General features: G+C 38.5%; 1 protein-coding gene across 1 annotated transcript in view; it reads right to left on the bottom strand.

Annotated features, from left to right (window-relative positions):
- si:ch211-1e14.1 (UPF0606 protein KIAA1549) overlaps positions 1 to 22,348 on the bottom strand; it is a 104,932-nt gene that overhangs the window by 7,505 nt on the left and 75,079 nt on the right. Inside the window, exons 11-14 of the mRNA XM_020941175.2 lie at positions 14,445 to 14,662; positions 10,819 to 10,955; positions 4,635 to 4,649; positions 296 to 498 (exon numbers count right to left, since the gene is read on the bottom strand). Of these exons, the coding sequence (XP_020796834.2) occupies positions 296 to 498; positions 4,635 to 4,649; positions 10,819 to 10,955; positions 14,445 to 14,662 (573 nt within the window). The remainder of the gene's footprint in view (positions 1 to 295; positions 499 to 4,634; positions 4,650 to 10,818; positions 10,956 to 14,444; positions 14,663 to 22,348) is intronic.

The raw sequence follows: 22,348 nt of genomic DNA, 5'->3' as shown, positions 1-22,348 counted from the left end.
GCTCAACTACAGCCATGACAGGCCATGATAACTTTTGAGGATTGCTTCATAGGGCCAGTTCATGTGGTGGGGGGGCCGGTCAAACGGGCGTGGAGGGCCGGAGTTGGACCGCGGGCCTTAATTTGATGACTCCTGCTTTAAAGTAACTATCAGTGTTAAAGTACTGTCTTCTTTCTGCTCATTTTCATTCATTTCTTGTATGTTTAAAGTTATGACATTGTTTATGTTTTCTAAATGAAATAAAAAAAATATATAAAAAAATGCACTGTTATGATTTGGAGTAGTCATAACTCACCTCGTGGTTTATCTGCTCAGGGTCAGACACTTTCCCGTTGGCGGTGGGGCTGTGCAGGGGCGGCACAGACATGGGCTGCATGGCGATAAGCTGGACTTTGTTTGGTCTCCTTCCTGCGTCTGCGGCACGGGACATTCTGTCAACGTGCTCGAAGATGGACGCCGACGACAGCTGCTCACCGGGGCCGTTCGAAGGAGGAGGACCTGGACACGCAAACAGATTATGTGTCAAAATAAAATAAATACGACTTAAAAAGGTGCATGGTGTAACTTTTCCGGTGGAGCGTCCGTCAAATGCTCTTATAGTTTTTGTCTGGAGTGTTTCACAGTATGACTTTAAACTTTTCTATCTTCATGGAGACCAAACCAGACCAAGTTACAGGTCAGATCTGTGGAGAGGCGACCCCGCTCACAGTCAGAATGCTTGTTTTTCTAAGTATTTTTGCGCTATAAAACCACTTGTAATTGAATAAATGTAAAGTAGAGCTGTTTAATGTCATACTGTGGAACATTCCAGGAAGAGCGATGACGTCTCCATAGAAACAAGAAGGTGACGGACCCCCAACCAAAAAGTTACACAGTGTAGCTTTAAGTTTTTAACAGATCTTTGCTTCTTAGATGGGATGGTGTACAAAGATGTGGTAACACTTTATAATAACTTTTATAATACCTTAATTAGCCTTAATAAAGACTTAATTCATAATGAACTAATAGTTTATTAAAGGTTTTATATTAGCAACTCAAAAACAGACCTGGAGTTGTGTTTTGTCTCATTCACATGTTTTTAGTTACTTTATTAGTATTAGTCTTTCTACATTTTCAAAGCTCAAAATGCTCTGTTCCAACTTGTGATGTCATGAAGTGGTAGTTTTCAAGTTAACAGCTCCTTTAAGGTTTTGTTTAGTGAAGATCGGGAATCCCAGGGCTTAAATTGATCCAAATGATTCTAGTGAAGGAACAAAACACAACTCCAGGTCTGTTTGTGATCAGGAAACAACATTATAACACAAATCAGAAAATAGCGTAATATGGGTCCTTTAAAGGGACAGTTTGGAATTTTGGACATAGGACCTCATTTCCTAGTGATCCAGAGTGTTGGAGACGTGTGGAAACACTTTGTTAAATATTCCATCCAGTCCTTGTATTTGCAGAGGTCGCTGGTGCTAGGCTAGTGCATGTCAATGGCCATAGTTATCCTGCCGCTTAAAACAGTCTTACCCACTCCACAAAACACCCGAAACAAATCTATTATTACACCAGACTGTCGATGTAAACGTCTGTGTTGATAGAATAATGTTTGAAATAAAACTAACCTTGCATCGTCTGAATCATCGCATGTTGAGGGACTATTTTCTCATATATCAGTCCGCCGCTGCCAAGTTTTCTATCAGGAAGTACAACTCACTGCTGCTGCTCAGACATAAATCCTTCAAATGCAAGTATCATGTCTGTTGTAGTTTCTATTTTTGGATTTTTGGATTTGGTTTCTTCTGTTTTTTTTGGATTTGTTACATTAAACAGCTGAAGCAGTCCTACATTTTGGGTCCTCCCTCTGTTTTTACTTTACAGTGTTATTATTTGCCAAAATTAATAAAAAAAAAAAAATAGTCCATGACAACTTTTTAGGACACACAGGGCCAGTTCAAGAAGGTCGGGGGCCGGTCAAAGGGGCGTGGAAGACAGGAGTCGGACCGCGGGATTTAGTTTGATGACCCCTGCTATCAGTAACTATCAGTGTTAAAGTACTGTCTTCTTTCTGTTCATTTTCAGGTTGGTTTTACAGACATTTACATCGACAGTCTGGTGTAAAAATAGATTTGTTTCAGGTGTTTTGTGGAGTGGGTAAGACTGTTTTTAGCGGCAGGATAACTATGGCCATTGACATGCACTAGCCTAGCACCAGCGACCTCTGCAAATACAAGGACTGGATGGAATATTTTAAAAAGTGTCTCCACACGTCTCCAACACTCTGGCTCACTGGGAAATGAGGTCCTATGTCTAAAATTCCAAACTGTCCCTTTAAGAATGATTCAGACTTAGTAATTACTTCTTTAAAACTCAAAACTTAACTCTTAACTCCTTTATTAAATAATTACAAGGCTTGAATCATTCTTAATAAACTATTTGTTCATCTTTATTCACACTTTATTAAGGCTGTAAACAGTGTTATTATAAAGTGTTTCCAAAGTGACTACTCGGGGTATACAGTTAATATGTAAAGGTGCACTACGCAACTTTTCTAGTAGAGGGTCCGCTACCTGCTTGTCTCCATGGAGATGTTACTGCTTTGCCTGGAATGTTCCATAGTATGTCATTAAATGCTCAAAAATGCAATAATTCCTTCTATGAATAGGGGAGATATGGAGTATGAAAGCTTTCAGAAATATTCATGTGCATAGGATAGAAATCTGTGCGTATTTGGCTGTAGTTGAGCATAAAATAAATATTCTTAAACTCTCGAATGAGTCCAGTCGTACATAAAATGTGTTGTGTGTATTTTATCCATCAGAATACAAATTGAAAAGTTATAACATCAAGAATTATAATCACGGAATTTAAATTTACGATTACGCTTTCTTCAGTACGAATACGAATTCACAGGCAGAAGAAACATCGATCGAGATGGACTGAATCAGACTGAACCAGGACTAAACCAGGACTGAACTAGGACTAAAACAGAAATAAAACAGGACTAAAACAGGACTAAACCAGGACTGAACTAGGACTAAAACAGGATTAAAACAGGACTGAACTAGGACTAAAACAGGATTAAAACAGGATTAAAACAGGATTAAAACAGGACTAAAACAGGACTAAAACAAGACTAAAACAGGACTGAACTAGGACTAAACTAGGACTAAAACAGAACTAAAACAGGACTAAAACAGGACTAAAAACAAGACTAAAACAGGACTAAAACAGGACTGAACTAGGACTAAAACAGGACTGAACTAAGACTAAACTAGGACTAAAACAGGACTAAAACAGGACTAAAACACGACTGAACTAGGACTAAAACAGGATTAAAACAGGACTAAACCAGGACTAAAACAGGATTAAAACAGGACTAAAACAGGACTAAACAAGACTAAAACAGGACTGAACTAGGACTAAACAGGACTGAACTAGGACTAAACTAGGACTAAACTAGGACTGAACTAGGACTAAAACAGAAATAAAACAGGACTAAAACAGGACTAAAACAGGACTGAACCAGGACTAAAACAGGACTGAACTAGGACTAAAACAGAAATAAAACAGGACTAAAACAGGACTAAACCAGGACTGAACTAGGACTAAAACAGGATTAAAACAGGACTGAACTAGGACTAAAACAGGATTAAAACAGGACTGAACTAGGACTAAAACAGGATTAAAACAGGATTAAAACAGGACTAAAACAGGACTAAAACAGGACTAAAACAGGACTAAAACAGGACTAAAACAAGACTAAAACAGGACTGAACTAGGACTAAACAGGACTGAACTAGGACTAAACTAGGACTAAAACAGGACTAAAACAGAACTAAAACAGGACTAAAACAGGACTAAAACAAGACTAAAACAGACTAAAACAGGACTGAACTAGGACTAAAACAGGACTGAACTAGGACTAAACTAGGACTAAAACAGGACTAAAACAGAACTAAACAGGACTAAAACAGGACTAAAACAGGACTGAACTAGGACTAAAACAGGATTAAAACAGGACTAAACCAGGACAGATCCCAGGACTGAACCATAAAGACTAATCTAGGACTGAACTAGGACTAAAACAGGACTAAAATGGAACTAAAACAGGACTAAAACAGGACTGAATCAAGACTAAACCAGGACTGTGTGTCGGGACGGGAATTCGTATTCATACTGAAGAAAGCGTAATTGTAAATTTTCATTTCGTGATTGTCCTTCTTGATGTCGTTATGCCAAACTACAGCCAAATATGCACAGATTTCGCAAATATGCACATGAATATTTCCGAAAGCTTTCTTACTCTATGGGGCGACTCTCCACAGATCTGAACTGTAAGGTTTAATCTCAAAACAAAGCAATAATATTTCCATGGAGACAAGACGGCGGCGGACCCTCCACTGGAAATGCTCCTCTTTAACGGGATTCTAAGAGCAGAACCCAGTTTCCAAACAATGGCGTCGGCGTTGGCTTTGTTCGGCGGGTTGATTGTGTGTGTGGTTTGATTGACAGCCGAGCGGACAGTGATCGATGGTGAGAATGAGCACGACACAAAGCTAAAGGCAGAGGCAAAGAGACGGCACAGACACAGCTGCTAAAGGTTAACACGGAGGTCCAATGAAACACAGCGACAGAGGACAGACTCTTACCGATTCTATTCTTGCCTGAAAACCACAAGAGAAAGGAAAGAAAGAGCTTTATTGAGACGAACAGCACATAAACAGGTAAAAGCAGCTGAGTTTAAGCGATAAAGCTACAAAGACACTGAAAAAGATAAAGTTGAGGATAGAGAAACGATGCAGAACCGTCCAGCTGCTGCTTCTGCTGTCTTGTGAAGTTTGTTTAAAGGTTCTAAATGACACAAAATTGACTCTTTTGAGCTTTAAGCCGTGTTATAATGGACAGGATTCCCACGCTTTTTCACTGACAAAATTTTCAAAACTTTTCCATGACTTTTTCATGACCCAAAGTGAATTTTCCATGACTTTACGGCACTTACATGTGTAGAATGAATCAGACTTTTAGAGCTAAATGTGAAATGTTAACCCTTTCCACTCACCTTAAGGTTTGGGATTATAGTTTTTTAACATTCAAAATACTGTCAGTGCATTTATCGTTGTTTCTTTTTAAACAAATGTAGTTAATATGATTGTCAGAATAATTTTATTATCCCATATTTGCTAAATACTTGTGTGATATTCTATGCCTATGAGTTAACCATTTATGTACTACAATTCTTTGATTAATAATGTACCAATCACTTGTCACTTGTTGAATAACCTCTGTGTGTTTGACAACTGTGTGCAGTGTCCTATCGCTCTAGTGAACCTCCAGATGATTCCTCACATGAAACCAACTTCCACTGTCACACATGCAAGAGTTATGATGGTGTCTGACCAAACCTAAGGCACCTCCTGATTGTTAATCATGTTTTATGTGTTTGGACTATGCATAGCTGCATCAGTTTCTTATTATGTCTTGGCTGTTTCCCCTTCCCCTTGAGAATTATCATTCTGTAACTAGGGCCTCCTAATGAAATAAAAAGAGGAGAGCGGCCTTGAGGCATCAGAACGTGTGGAGACTGTTGGTTTTGATGCCCACTCTCTGCCCGTTCTCCTCGCGAGTAAAACTGAATTAATCTCTTGTCTTTCTTCTTGTTTACAATGTTTAGATAAACCTAACAATGATTAACTGAGATTCAGGAGCAGGACCGCGCCTCAGCCGCCCTCTCCTCTCACCAGTGAACCACAACTCACCTCGACCGCGCCTCTAATTTCCCAGAAGCCGATATGTAGCAGCCTTTCCCATCATCCCTGTTTGTCTCGGCGAACTCGACCCCACCCTCCCATCCCCTATTTTGTCTTTCAGTCATAAGACGCCTACAAGGGGGGTCCCGTTCCAGCCGGGCCAATTGCAGATTGAGATGGAGCCCCCCACCCAGAGTCTCAACCCAGCCACCTCTGCCCCGCTTCGTACATTATCAATAAACTTCTTCGCACGATGTAGTTGTTGGTGTGGTCCTACCTCGTGAAAAAGCGCAGACGTTTGGAAATAATCATAATAATCTAATGAGAACTTAACAGAACGCTGTATTTGCGTGAAAGAGATAATAAAATTCCATGACTTTTCCAAAACTAATTGAATTTACAAAATTCCTTGTAAATGACTTTATCAGGTCTGGAAAATGACATTTTCAATTTCCATGACTTTTCCAGGATTTCCATCACCCTGTTATAATGTTGTTTCCTCCTCAAAAACAAATCTAGAGTTGTGTTTTGTTTCTTTCACACGTTCATATCATAGATCATATCAAATGTGTATTAGAGCTGCTTACCGGTTACAGATAGACTATAGAGACATTATTTATTTACATTTTTTAAATTATTTTATGTTATGCTTGTTCTAGATTCAATGTTTAAGCAAAACTATTATTAAATATTTATTTTGATAAGCAAAAGTTTAACATTCTATATCTCAAAAGAAGAGAAAACCCGCAGATGTTGTTGAAATTTTTCAATAAATATTTAGTTTGGCCCAAGACTTAGACCCAGTTTTTAATTTTGGCCTCTGTGAATTTGAGTTTGGCACCCGCGGTCTACATCTTCAACTCAAAATGCTGTGTTCCACCTTGTGATGTCATGTAGTGGTAGTTTTCAAGTTAACAGCTCCTTTCAGTAGTAATTCAGTAGAAATCGGCAATTCCAGGGGTAAAACTATCCAAATGATTCTAGTGAAGATTTGGTTTAAAAACTCAGTGGAGCACTTCCTTCACACATGACATCACAAGGTGGAACGGAGTGTTTTCAGTTCGAGAGAAGAAGTCAGCCTAAATATGGAGGCTTTGTGTTAAACATTTGTGAATGAAATTAAACAAAACACAACTCCAGGTCTATTTTTGATAAGGAAACAGATTGAACAACGTAATACAGACCCTTTAAAAATGCTGATTCGCAATGTACAAAAAAAATCATGAAAACACCTTGCATAACCATGAAAATTTCAAAAAATACTCTTCCCTTCCAGTTGTTAGACAGTGATAGAGAGACAGACATTTATCAGTAACAAAACACAGCCTGTTCCTCTGGGGGAGTGTCTGCCCGACTCCGCACACACACACTTTTCTCTGAGTGGCAAAGCAGGTCTGAACCTTTCAACAGACTCTCAGAGAAAAACAGTGATTTCCTTTCCCCAAACTCCCACTTCAAGTTTTGTTCTTATTTTGAACCACAAATCTACAAGTGTTTCTTTGATAAAAACTGCTCTTCCAATTCTCTAAAACCATGTATTGCCCTGATACTTTTCCATTTGCTGTTTGAATTGAATTTTAATTGAGAATCAGTCATTTTTAATCTTTTAAAGGTTCTATATTACGCAAAATTGACTCTTGTGAGCTTTAAGACGTGTTATAATGTTGTTTTATCATCACAAACAGACCTGGAGTTGTGTTTTGTTTCTTTCACACATGTTTAACACACATTTAATTCTTTATATTTAGGCTGAGTTCTTCTCTCAAACGGAAAAACACTCTGTTCCACCTTGTGATGTCATGTGGTGATTTAAGAAGAGCTCCACTGTGTTTTTAAGATCAACACACCTTCCCTAGAATCATTTGGATAATTTCAGCTCTTGAATTGCAAATCTCTACTGAACAAAAGCTAAAAAGGAGCTGTTAACTTGAAAACTACCACTTTATGACATCACAAGGTGGACCACAGCATTTTGAGTAGCTCTCCACCCCCTTCCAAGTCGCTCACTAAGGGGTTTCGGAATTATGCCATTGTGCTGAATAACAAAACATTGGTTAAAACTACTGTAAATGTATAATTTTGAAGCCCAACTTTGTACACTAATAAATGGACAATAGTTTGTTTAGTAGGAATCCAACTGTACCCAAAGTCTTGTTGTCTTTCTTATAATCGTCTCAATTTCTTGCGGCCCCTATAAGTAGTAGCTCTCTGGCATTTTTGTTTAGTCAATTTTTTGCAAAAAAAAGGTGAGTACTGTGTTTTTTGGAATATAAGTCGCACTTTTTTCATGGTTTGGGTGTTTCCTGCGACTTATACTCCGGTGCGACTTATATATTAAAATGTTCACACTGACAGCCACAAGAGGCTCCAGGCTTGTGCGTCAGTTTTCTGTGCACGTCTCCCGTAGAAAAAGCCTCTGTTCTGCTGCAAGTGGTGAAATATGCAGCAGAAAACGATAATTGAGCAGCAGCAACAAAGCCTGGACTTTAGTGACAATCGAAGTTGCGCGGAGTTGCTCAGAAGTGAAGAAGAAGAATTCAATGGATTCAATGGATTCAATGGATTTAGTCATTTGGAGTGAGATCGAGAGTTTGGTAAACTTACGTGATGTTGTTTGTGCTATAGTTATCTGAAGAACTGTTAATATGTTACAGTAACATATTGACGCCTATTCAGTCTGTTGTTCTTTATTCTATTATTATTATTAGAACTTGCCTTTTAAGATGAACTGTCGGTTCCTGATCTCTGATTTTATAAAATAAATTTCCCCCAAAAAGTGCGACTTATAGTCCGGTGTGACTTATAGTCCGAAAAAAAAAAAAATGATAATCCTTTATTATTAATGTGTCTACATCTGCAAAGGTCAAAATGCTCTGTTCCACCTTGTGATGTCATGAAGCGGCAGTAGACAGCTACTATTTACATTTAGTTCAGAAGAGTTGAAATTATCCAAATGATTCTAGTGTATGGGGTGTATGGAGTTTAAAAACACAGAGGAGCCACATGACGTCACAAGGTGGAACAAAGTGTTTTCTATTTGAGAGAAGAACTCAGCCTAAATATGCAGGATTTATGTATTAATGAATGTGTGAATGAAACAAAACGCAACTCCAGGTCTGTTTTTGATGAGGAAACAACATTAGAACATACAGCAGATCAGAAAATAATGTAGTTTGAGCCCTTTAAATTGAAATTAGTGCACGTCTATATTGTCGATGCTTTGAAAAATAATACTGAAACCCACTTTTATTTGCTTTTAAGACAGAAAGAAAACTAAGATAGCTCAAAACAAGAAAGATATATATTATTTCTAGGGGTGTAACGATATCCAAGACTCACAATACCATGTAGTCACGGTATGAACCTCACAATACGATATTTATTGCGATATCGTGGGAAAGTTCACGATATGGTGGGGAGGCTCACGATTAGGGATGTAACAATATCCAAATCTCTCGGTACGATATTTTCACGATATACATCTCAGGGTACGATATTTATTGTGATATTTTGTGGAGTCAAAAAAAACTGTTAATGTGAGACTTTTTTCTCTTAAAATGCCTTGACAAGACTTAATCCAAAGACTTAAAAGTGCTTACAACTGTTATTTCTTCTTGTAGTCTGCACTGAAATGAAGCAAAGGATCATGGTCTATGTAGTTCTCTCTGTCTTTTTTTTTTATCATTGTTGCACCATAACTCTTAATTTAAGCAAAGAGACTTGTAATTCGATATATTGTGATGGTCCCACGATATTATTGTGAGAACTTTGACGAAAGAATCACGATATTTTGGTTATTGTTACATCCCTAATTATTTCTTCTGCTTTAATGACTCTGTTTAAACTCACGCTCAAAACAGTTCTGTTTAGCTGCATCATTAAGAAGTTGACGATACGATACATAGGCCACGATACGATACACATCTCGATACAGTGAGCTTTGGGGTCGATACGATATATTTCAAATCGATTCTATACAGTTCAATAAAAAATAAAGGCTAAATTGTGGCTGTGATATTAAAAGTCTTTGTTAAACCACTTCTTGTGCAAAATTAATATGAAACACAAACATTTTAATCACAAAAACAGTGAAAATGTCAAATGTGTCGCATAAATTAATTTCCTTCCCCTAAAAAAGCAAAAAAACTGTAGCGATGTAATCAAATAATTGAGTAAAATATACCGAAAAATACTCTTGGTGATATATCGATACAGCAACCCACGATATCGATACTGTATCACCACATTAAACGATACGATATATCAATATTTTGATATTTTTGCACACCCCTAACTGAAAGGTTTTCATTTGACGCTCTTTTCTTTTAATTACTGTCTCTGTCTCTTTGAATTTGTATTGTGATTTTAATGTATTTCTTATTCTGTAAAGCACTTTGAATTACTTTGTGTACGATACCCTCGATACAGTGCACTTTTGATTCAATGCTATATATTTAAAATCAATTCGATACAGTTCAGTTAAAAAATAAAGGCTAAATCGTGGCTGTGATACTAAAAATCTTTGTTAAACCACTTCTGGTGCAAAGTTCATATGAAACACAAACATTTTAATCATCAAAACAGTGAAAATGTCAAATGTGTCGCATAAATGAGTTTCCTTCCCCTAAAAAAGCAAAAAACTGTAGCGCTGTAACTAAATAATTGAGTAAAACACACCAAAAAATACTCTTGGCGATATATCGATACAGCAACCCACGATATCGATACTGTATCACCACATTAAATGATACGATATATTGATATTTCGATATTTTTGCACACCCCTGGCTGAAAGGTTTTCATCTGACGCTCTTCTCTGTCTATCTCTATTTTTAATTTTATGTTGATTATTTATGTTTTGATTTGTTTGTGTTGTGATTTTAATGTATTTCTTATTCTGTAAAGCACTTTGAATTACTTTGTGTATGAATTATGCTCTACAGTACAAATAAACTTGCCTTGCTTCGCTTTCTTTGTTCCATTTCTCGGTCGTGAGCTGTTTTCTGTGTCAAACATTTTGAGTCTCACCCTGTGACCTCCCCTCCCCCATCCATTTACCCCCGTGTCCGTGCGTGGCGCCACTTGCCGTTTAAAACATTGATGTGGTGCTTACGCGTGTGCTTGGCGTCGCTGGGCGTGGCGTGCCCTCTCAGGTTGTCCTCGGCAGATTCGCGCTCGCTGGAGTGGTCCGTGATCACCGAGTCGCCGTCCGAGGGAGAGATCCTGCCCAGAAACACAACAGCCTCAATAATGGAAAAGCAGGACGAGCCAAACAGGCCAAAACCACATGCATTATCAAAACAGGCACACGCAGAGAGGATCTGGTTCTATTGTTGCAAAATCTGACCTCATCTTCAGTTTTCACGTTTGTATTTATTTTACGCAGTTAAAGAGAGATGTTACTGCTTTACCTGGAATGTTCCGTGGCATTTATTCATTACAGGTGTTTCTATTGCTCAAAAACACAATACACGGTTCTCACACTTTTTCAGTGACAAAATTTCAAAACTTTTCCATGACCTTTTCATGACCTGAAGTGAATTTTCCAAGACTTTACGGCACCTACATGTGTAGAGTTGATCAGACTTTTAGGGCTAAATATGAAATGTGAACTCTTTCCACTCACCTTATGGTTTGGTTTTATAGTTTTTTAACATTCAAAATCCTGTCGGTGCATTTGTTGTCGTCTCTTTTAAACAAAAGGTGCAGACGTTTGGAAATAATCATAATGAATTTACAAAATTCCATGACTTTTCCAGGCATGGAAAATTACATTTTCAATTTCCATGACTTTTCCAGGATTTCTATGATCGTGGGAACCCTGACAACAATTCCTTGTGCTAATAGGTGCGACTCTTCACAGATCTGACTTGTAATGTAGCGTAGGCTGTGTAACCTGCTCGTCTCCCTCATTATAGATATGTTTAATTTATACTGACATGTCAAACTCAGGCCCGGGGGCCAAATTTGGCCCGTGACATAATTATATTTGACCTGCGAGATCATATTAAATATGTATTTATGTAAAATGTTGTTATTATTTTATATTCAGCTTGTTGTGGATTCAATCTTTAAGCTAAACATTTTATTAAACATTTATTTTAATAAAAAAAGGTTTAACTTTACATATCTCGAAAGCAGAGAAAACATGTAGATGTTGAAAATTTTCAGTAAATATTTAGACCGGCCCACGACTTAGTCCCAGTTTTTAATTTTGTCCCTCTGTGAATTTGAGTTTGACACCGCTGTTCTAGACAAAGCAATACTGTTTCCATGGAGACAAGCAGGTGGTGGACAGTCCATTAGAAATGTTACGCAGTGAACCTTTAAATATTTTAACTGGGCAATTAAAGGTGCAACTTTTTGAAGGGGGAGGGGTCAGTTACCAAAGAGATAAAGCTTTGTCTGTCACGTCCCAAATGGAATTCAGCTTTTATTGAATTTTGAAGTTTTAATTGGTCAAAAATATCAAAAATGTCTTAAATTCATTCTAACTCTGGACCTCTTCACCGACCTGACCTGTAAGAGACCAGAGGAAGCAATAACATCTCCATGGACACAAGCTCCACCCTCTACCAGGAAAGCTACAGTTAAGTAAATTTCGACAAATATACAGCTTCCAGATATAACTGAGTAAAAATGGATTCAAGTGGTAAGTAATATAGACAAACTGTGGCAGAAAACATCAGCAGAAACACTGTCTCTCTCAGGTTCATCAATAATTGATCTAAGAATCTGTCAGGAGCTTTATGTCTGCGTGAGTGCCCGCTCCAGCTCTGCTCCAAATAAAAATGGAAGAACGGCCCGAGGATTAAAAACATTAAATTGTCAACTGAGACTCAGTGTGCTGCATCTATGGGTTTAAACGAGAAATGATGGCCCTACACAATGTATACAGTTACCCGAAGGCAGGCACTTAGTGAAACACAACACTGAAATGGGCTCATAATGCTAAATCAACAGCCTTTAAATACATTTCTTAATTGACGATTGCTGACGTTCTGAGTGTGTACACATATATTTCATCACAATGGGTTTGGCATGTACAAATACTTTGCAAAGATCGTCATGCTGGGGGAGCTTCATGTATGTGTATGGCGCAATGTTCAGCAGTTATCAAACCACAAAAAAGAATATCTATCTAAGTTAAAATGACTTAAATTAAGACTTGATTTGAGTAGATTCATCTCAACAAGTGAAAAGATCTACCAATATGAGAAAACGTTGCTGATGATTTTGTTTATATCCGGCTTTTCCACACATGCGAAGTGGCTGGTAGGCAAAAAGTCAGTGAAACCGCTCGTTTGCGTTGTGTATGTCTGTCATGAGATAACGCGTCTTATTATGAAGTAGGTTTCGAATTTAATTACTCTAAGGCCCCGTCCACACTAGTAAGTATTCGAGTCGTTTTCGTTGTAGATGCAGTGTTCGTTCACACTAATCTGATGGAAAACGGCTCCAGAGACGGAACGATCTGGTACCTCCAGCTCCCACGAATTCATCTGAGTGCAGATCTGATCCGGCACCGTGTGGACGCCTGAAAACATTGATACACTGATGTAGGTCTATGCGCCGCGAAGTAATTCACCGCCAAAATGCTAAGAGGATAAAATATATGTCCATTCATATATACGGTCTGTGTGTACGACCTGCAGACGTATAATCTCTGAAAAGTTTAACATGAACCATCTCCAACGCAACAGAAACACAGAACAGACTCACCATCAGCAGAACACCCCTCTGTCACAGAAAGAACACTCATATTCCACTGAGTTCGTGTCCTTTAGTCCGACAGAAGCTGAACCGCATCAGCGCACAATAGTGAGCTGTTTTTTGAGCGCTCAGTTTATTCAAATTAGCCATGTGGTTTTAAGTTCTGTTTCTGTAAAATGTAAACAAATATGCTCAAAGCTGTGTGGACTTGCGGACACAGAAATGACGTGTCTGGATGCAGATCATTTCCGATTCAGTGATTCGTTTCAGTGTAAACGTAGCCTAAGTCACTGAATGTTGAGGATCAAAACTGTCACTTTGAAAAGTTAAAACTCACCAATAACTGTTGACAATACTGATGTTGACTTGATGTTTTTTTCCTACCAAAAGTGATATTATTGTGTTTTTCTTAATTCAAGCAACATTCGAATTTGTTTCTTAAATTTGGTGAAGATGTATTTTCATATTTTAACTTCAAAAAGTCTTGTTGCATTGGTAGATCATTTTACTTGTCAAGTGAAATTTGATCACATTTTATCTCAAATCAAGATAAAATGTTCTTAATTCAAGTAATTTTACTTAGATATTCCTTTTTGATGCCTTTAGATAGATATTCCTTTTTCCTGAGTTTTTGCAGTGCATGGCGACACAATACTTTGACAAACACAGCACAAAGGAGTCTTTTGTCCCAGGCCCCAGGGTTTTAGGGGCCCAGAATTGGACCCTCTTCCTATTAATTTATATTAGAGGGGGGCCCGTGTGAGTCTTCTTGCTCCGGGCCCCTATATTTCTGTCAATGGGCCTGTAGAAAAGTATCAACAGTTTATCCTCCCCCTCCTTACCACACTGTTTGACTTTTTGTCCATGTTGATGTGTATTTTTGCATTTTATTTATTCATTTTTCCTCCCTAAATGAGCATGTTTATTATTATGATGTCCACTATCTTCCTTTTTGTCTGTTTAAGACACACAAAAAAATCAGTTTATCCTCACGCTTACCTCTCCCTCCTCCGGCTGGCGTGAGAGGCTTTGGTGGAGGAGCCTTTGGAGACGGGAGTGGGTATTTCCCCGTTCTCTGATGGAGTCAAACCCTCTTTAACGGGCGCGGGGAGGGGTGGAGCGCCAGACTGCTCCTGTATCACCATGACATCATCCTTGCTCTGCTGGCCAAGATGCAGTTTGGCGAAGTCGAAGCCTTTTACACTGGGAGTCTGCAGCTGAAAACACGGACAAACGAGGAGTAAAGTTACTACGGTGTAATTTTTGAGAGACGTAGAGTGTTGGGAAGAATACTGAATACTTGAATTAAAGGTGTATTGTGTAACTTTTCTGGTGGAGGGTCTGTCGAATGCTTTTCTCCATAGAAATATTATTGCTTTGTCTGGAATTCTGTCTGGAATTTCACCGTATGGCATTAAACCTTTCTATCTTCATGCCAAACCAGACCAAGTTACAGGTCAGATCTGTGGAGAGGCGACGCCGCTCACAGTCAGAATGAATGTTTTCTAGGTATTTTTGAGCTGTAATACCACTTGTAATTGAATTAATGTAAGGTAGAGCTGTTTAATGTCATATTGTGGAACATTCTATCCATTGAAACAAGCAGGTGACAGACCCCACCCAAACCAAAAAGTTACATAGTGCAAATTTTAAAATGTATTTTGTAACATAATCTGATACACAGGCCAATCAGAGTACTTTATTTCAAATATTTAGAATACTTTTACATTGAGGTGCATTATATTTTAGTCCAAAATCCTGCACAGTTCCCGTCGAACTTGCAAAATGAGAGATTTATTAGGACAAACAGTGCAACGTTTGTGCAACAGAATGAGAGCTCAGGTGGCCATTTTAAACAGGGTGTGGCAAGCACCCAAGGGTGACAGGTTCTTTGTTCTTGGGCTCAGTGGCGGAGTTAGCAATTTGGGGGCCCTAGGTGAACTTGAGTTTTGGTGCCTCACTATAATTAACCGTTTTTCTGTTTTGTTTTTTAAATATATGAATTGTCTGTTTTTGCATCGTTCTTGACACATGCACATCTCTATTTTTTGAATTATGGAGGATTGGAAACTTGTCTTATTAGTTCGGTTCGCCGACAAGAAAACCAGAACTGAAAGTAGTTTTATTTTTTTACTGGTACAATTACATTTTTGTTTACATCCATTACATATGATTATGATTATTTTTCTTATGATTATGGTTTAAAATTAAATTACTCTCATTTAATGTTATATTGAGAGAAAATCTAATTGCTCTGAGGCCTCGGTCATTAGTGGCACTGAGGGCAATTGGTTGGGGGACCCTCCAGCTGTGGGGGCCCTAGGAAGCCGTCTACTTTTGCCTAATAGCAGCACCGCCTCTGCTTGGGCTGCTCCCTCTCCTCCAACACACCTGTCTCAAGTAACTGATATGCAAATTTCTCATTCTTTTGCATAATATTTTAGTAAAAAAAAATTTAATAAAAAATGTAAAAACTACATACTGACTGCATTAATTCTGTTGCTTTGTTTGTCACGCATTAAAGGTGCACTGCGCAACGTTTCTGGTGGAGGGTCCAACACTTGCTTATCTCCATGGAAATGTTATTGCTTTGTCTAGAATGTTCCACAGTTCAGATTAAACCTATCAATCACAAGGGAGACAAGCAAGTTACAGTTCAGATCTGTGGAGAGTCGACCCTATTCACAGAAGGAATTAATGTATTTTTGAGCCATAGAAACGCCTGTAATGAATAAACGCTCGATGGAAATGTTGAAAGTCATACCAGGGAACATTCTAGGCAAAGCAACAACATCTCCATGGACACAAGAAAATAACAGACCTCCTACCAGAAAAGTTACGCAGTGCACGTTTAAGTTGTGCCTAATTGGAAAAGGAAAACATGCACGCACCGTCGCACGCTCTTTGCAAGATTTTTTCTCTTATAATTTGCAGTACAAACCCCAAAATTAAATAATAAAGCACCGCCATGTATTCCTTTAAACTTACTGAAAAGATAAATACATAAATAAAATCAAATAAAATAAAGAAAAAGTAAGTATACCAGATTACAGTTACTCAAAACTAGAATTCTCAGTGTGTATTTTCGGTATTCAGTTACTTCCCAACACTGCACAAACATGTTCTGAGAGTAAACTGTAATTAGGCCAGAAAAGCGAGTGAGACATTAATGAATAAAGAGGGTGAATAGGCAGAGGAAGACGGAGAGGGGAAGCCGGGGAGACGATTGCGTTTTCCTTTGAGTCGGAGGGGGATGGAAGCGCTTTGAATGTGAAGACCTTTGGGACGTTCAAACAGCCCCAGAGTAAACACAAGACCTCACTACATGTGCCAGCAGTGTGCCTTACCCACGACTTTTGGCTTTTGAAACTTGACTAAAACTAAAATAATTACATCTGTTTTTTACACTACACCTCCTGCATTTTCACAAGGTCAATCTTAAAAAAAATTCCAGACAAAAATATAGACTTTTATGCTCTGTGTTTTGTGATAACCTCTTGAAAGGTCCTACAGTACACAAAATTGACTCTTGTGAGCTTTAAGTCGTGTTATAATGTTGTTACCTCTTCAAAAACAGACCTGGAGTTGTGTTTTGTTTCTTTCACATGTTTAAGTAAGTCTTTATTATAAGTCTGTCTCCGTCTTTTAAAGGACAGTCCAGAATTTTGGACATAGGACCTCATTTCCTAGTGAGCCAGAGTGTTGGAGACGTGTGGAGACACTTTTTAAAATATTCCATCCAGTCCTTGTATTTGCAGAGGTCGCTGGTGCTAGGCTAGTGCATGTCAATGGCCATAGTTATCCTGCCACTAAAAACAGTCTTACCCACTCCACAAAACACCCCAAAAAAAAATCTATTATTACACCAGACTGTTGATGTAAATGTCTGTGTCGACAGAAAGTTCTGCAGCGGCGGACTGATATATGATAAAATAGTCCCTCAACATGCAACGATTCATGTGATGCAAGGTTAATTTTATTTCAAAACATTATTCTATCAACACAGACATTCACATGGACAGTCTGGTGTAATAATAGATTTTCTTTGGGTGTTTTGTGGAGTGGGTAAGACTGTTTTTAGTGGCAGGATAACTATGGCCATTGACATGCACTAGCCTAGCACCAGCGACCTCTGCAAATACAAGGACTGGATGGAATATTTAAAAAAGTGTCTCCACACGTCTCCAACACTCTGGGTCAGTAGGACCCCGTTTACACTGAAACGAATCCGCGTATCACTGTATCGGAAACACACACATCATTTCTGTGTCCACAATCCTTCCTTATCCACACAGCGTTGAGCATATTTGTTTACGTTTTACAGAAATTAAACTTAAAACCACATGGCTAATTTGCATAAATTGAGCGCTCAAAAAAACTGCTCGCTATTGTGCGCTGATGCAGTTCAGCTTCTGTCGGACTAAAGGACACGACTCAGTGGAATATGAGTGTTCTTTCTGTGACAGAGGGGTGTTCTGCTGATGGTGAGTCTGTTCTGTGCTTCTATCACGTTGGAGATGGTTCATGTTAAACTTTTCAAAGATTATACGTCTGCAGGTCATACACAAAGACCATATATATGAATGGACATATATTCTTAGCTTTTTGGCGGTGAATTAGACCTACATCAGTGTATCAGTGTTTTCAGGCGTCCACACAGTGCCGGATCAGATCCGTACTCAGATGAATTCGTGGGAGTTGGTGGCACCAGATTGTTCCGTCTCTGGAGCCATTTTCAATCAGATTAGTGAGGACAAACACTGCATCCACAACGAAAATGACTCGAATATGTACCAGTGTGGACGGGGCCTCAGAAATGAAGCCCTATGTCCAAAATTCCTAACTGTCCCTTTAAGTAGTTACTAGGCTTGAATTATTCTTAATAAACTATTTGTTCATCTTTATTCATGCTGTTTCCAAAGTGACCACTAGGGGTATACAGCTCATACTGGTGGAGATGTTAATGCTTTGCCTGGAATGTGTTTCTATTGCTCCAAAAACTCAATAATTCCTTGTGTGAATAGGGGCGACTCTCCACGGATCTAAACTGTAATGTTGCGTAGCAGCGTAAATCTGCAGAGTTTGTGTGTTAAACATGTGTGAATGAAACAAAACACCACTCCAGGTCTGTTTTTGAGGAGGTAACAACATTATAACACGACTAAAAGCTCACAAGAGTCAGTTTTGCGTGATGTAAGAACTTTAACTACTAACACAAGTCGGCAAATAACATCATATATACAACGGGTCGCACGAGAACCACAAATTTACATTTCACTATCACTACGTCAGACAAAAATACACAGACTCTACCTCATCTACTGTGCAAATCCTGTTTCTGGGCACCAGGATTACGCACACGCACACTACCACAAACACAGACTGGTTTCTATGACGACAGCTCAATATACCTCCTTCTGAGCGCCTCTTTCTTTAGACCGAACTTTAGTCGTCTCCCCCGTGTTTGACCGAACTGTTTTCTTTCCTTGTTTGTTTATTTCCGGCTTCTCGTCCTCTGTTTTACTCTTTCTCTCAGTGTCTCCAGCTGTGCCATCATCATCATCATCCTCTTCGTCTTCGTCTTCTTCATATCCTTCCTCCTCTTCATAATCCTCCTCCTCCTCCTCCTCCTCCTCTTCCTCCCCACTGAATGTCTGCCGTTTGCTCTTAAGGGGAGTTACAGGCTTCTAAGTAAAAGCAATGTCGCACAGAATTAGCACAAACGTATGTTAAAACTAAAGCTGTTGATGTGGATTCCGGACTCATTTTGTTTTTCTTCTAAATGCATTACTTCATTTAAAACAGTCAGGTTATTTTTACAGCAGTGGAAGCCTTTAGTTCACACGACATATACTACATTAAAACAGGGAAGGAACTAGGACTATACCAGGACTAGAAAAGGGGCAAACTACAAAAAAAAAAAGAAGTCTACATCAGGACTGTACTGGGCTCAAACCAGGACCAAAACCAGGACAAATGTGAACAAAGCCAATAGTGTGACTAGGGGTGTGTAAAAATATCAAAATATCACTATATATCGTGTGGTGAGACACAGAAGTGCGGCCAAGTCGTTGTTTTGCAAGTCTCAAGTAAGTATAAAGTCTTTGACCTCAAGTCTGAGTCAAGTCCCAAGTCAAATACAGGCAAGTCCAAGTCGAGTCTCGAGTCACTGGCCCATAAGTCCAAGTCAAGTCCAAGTCGTCTGCTTTGAACTTCAAGTTTTTTCAAGTCTTTAAACCAAAATAGCAACTATAGCTATGATGTTTGCAATTTATATGAATTTTAAATCTCAACTGTACTTAAAAAAATCTAAGTATATTTATAGTCATAGAAATGTTATTTTTTCCTTTTAAAATGCTTTGTCAAGATCAGGTCAGGACAAGGTCAGAATAGAAAGAATTCAGATTTAAGTGTTGTCAAATCTTCTCAAGTCACTGACCTTTAAGTCCAAGTCAAGTCCCAAGTCACTGACCTTTAAGTCCAAGTCGAGTCTTAGTCCCTTTTATTAAGTCAAATCTCAAGTCCTAAAAACAGTGGCTCAAGTCTGACTCAAGTCCAAGTCTGTATCAATATATCCCCAAGAGTATTTTTTTGTTGTTGTATATTTTACTCAAGTTTTTGTTACAGTTCTTCAGTTTTTTTGTTTGTTTAGAGGAAAGAAACTCTTTTACTTCATTTTCCACAAGAAGTGGTTTAACAAAGACTTTTAGTGTCACAGTCGTCATTTAGCCATAATTTTTTATTGAACTATATCGAAATGATTTGAAATATATCGTATAAAATCTAAAGTGCACTGTATTGAGGTATGTATTGTATCTGCAACTTCTTAATGATACCCAGCCAGTAGTGAGACCATTTGCTTTTATTTCCTTAAAACACAGTTAACTTTTAACAACTGTGATCCAGCTCTGTTACAAGTCTGTTCTAGGCTGTTCTACTCAGTTTCTAAATAGTCTTATTAGATCAAATTAAAGGCTCAACCAGACTATCGGATTAACGGATGTCATGGAACTGAAACACCAGCCTGGTCATTTTTTTTCAGTACTGGTGTGATATTCAATACCAGTATTGGTGAATCCCTAATTCAGATTACTCCTGGGTTAATACATTTCTATTTAAATTTCTGCTGTCAAAAATGCCCCAAAAGAGCATTGTGCAATGCAGTGTCTTCACTTTGTAAAATGCACATTTAAGTCCTTGTACTGACCTACATAGATGACAATAAGAACGGCGAGGTTATAACTTGTCAAAAAGACACAACAAGTGATTATGTAAGGATTTTGAAACACTCCTCAGAGTTGTTTAGTCTGCTTATACCATGGTCCCACCAGCTGAAAACACTTTTAATTCTATCTGACAAACTTTTAGCTGTTTGTGGATGTTCAGACATTAGTTTTTTCTGTTTTAGTTGAAGTTAGTCCCTCCTGAAAGTAGTTCATTTGTTTACCCGTTGCTATGGTGATGTAACTCTGCACAACAAGATGGATTCTCGTGATATTTGTGAGCCCACAAACTCACGAGAATCCATCTTGGAGCTGTACGGTTAATCACCTGGGTGAACCAAACACGTCGCATAGGGATGGGACGAGACAAGATTTGAGTTTGGGTCCAAGAGCATGAGCCAAAATGAGATTTTAACATAATTATTAATATATAGGCGAATTTCATTGTTGACAAAAGCGCGCGTTGCATGCTGGGAATTATTTTGGTCGGTGGCAATAAACACTCATTCAACATGACGGACGGAGCGAGAAAGCACGTAAAGGGTATTGATCCCGGTTATTTATCCACTCTAACGGCAGAGGACCCAAGACCATTTGACCAGAAATTGGTCATAAGCATCGATGGACCAAATCACCCTTTTCAACCCCTACAAAAGGTGGATCAAACCAAATTTCTGGTCAGAATCGCCAACTACCTGGACAAACATTCACTTCGATGATATCCACAATGACTTGGTGGAAACTCCTGGGCCATTCACAGCAGAAAAGATGAAAGCCTCCAAGAGTCTCGATGTGTTGTTGAACTTGTTGGAGTCCACGGTTTGTTAGGATCTTCTACGTTTGCTCTGTGAATGTTTGAAAGCCGTTTAATTCGCCGTTAGCGGTTCTTTTCACTCAGAATACGAAAAAGACATTTTCCTTCTTCCGTGCTTCTATTTGTGCAGCCGATAATGCAGCAGGAATTTACCATTATCGGGGATAAATACGCGAGGTTACGCACTGTGTTTGACGCTATCGTGTTTCTTGCCTCCGACCAAAATATTTCCCAGCATGCAACGCGGGCTTTTAATAACAATGACGTCAGCTGAAATCTCGCCTATAAATTTCACGATTCACTTTCTAGTTTTGGCCTCACAATTTAAAATTTCTTTGATTTCATATTTTTATAGAATCGTTTCCATTCTAGGACTTGTTTTGGAAATGTAAAAGACGTAACTCACCAATACTTAACCCAGTTTTGTCCAATCAAAATGTAAAAAATAAATAAATAAATAAAGATCTCATGAGATAATTTTCCTTTCTTGTGGCATGCATGAGATCTTGTCCCATTCCTAATGTCGCAGCAGATGTTTTAGCACCAATACAGACTTAGTTTACTTTACTATTTGCTTTAGTTTAACTTAAATAGTCGTCATGACATTCTACGCTTCAGATTGATAATGTGTAAACCTCAATGTAGAAAAGTCAGTGTTAGGATTCTCACTGACCGTGGTATAAACAAGGACATTTGGTATTAATAGCAACTTGAAAAAACCTGAAAACAATACTGTAAAATTGATCTATAAAATCTATTTCTAAATCTAGCACTAGGGGATACTCAAGGCTACTCAAAACTACTTCCTATACCTTCCCCTCTTTAGCTCCCTCCTCCTCCTCCTCTTCTTCTTCATACTCTTCCTC

Source organism: Boleophthalmus pectinirostris, unplaced genomic scaffold (genome assembly GCF_026225935.1).
Source record: "Boleophthalmus pectinirostris isolate CB_2022bp ecotype Guang Dong unplaced genomic scaffold, ASM2622593v1 HiC_scaffold_2, whole genome shotgun sequence".
NCBI lineage: Eukaryota > Metazoa > Chordata > Actinopteri > Gobiiformes > Gobiidae > Boleophthalmus > Boleophthalmus pectinirostris.
Note: the sequence above shows the minus strand (reverse complement) of the source record. Positions and strands in the feature narration are given on the sequence as shown.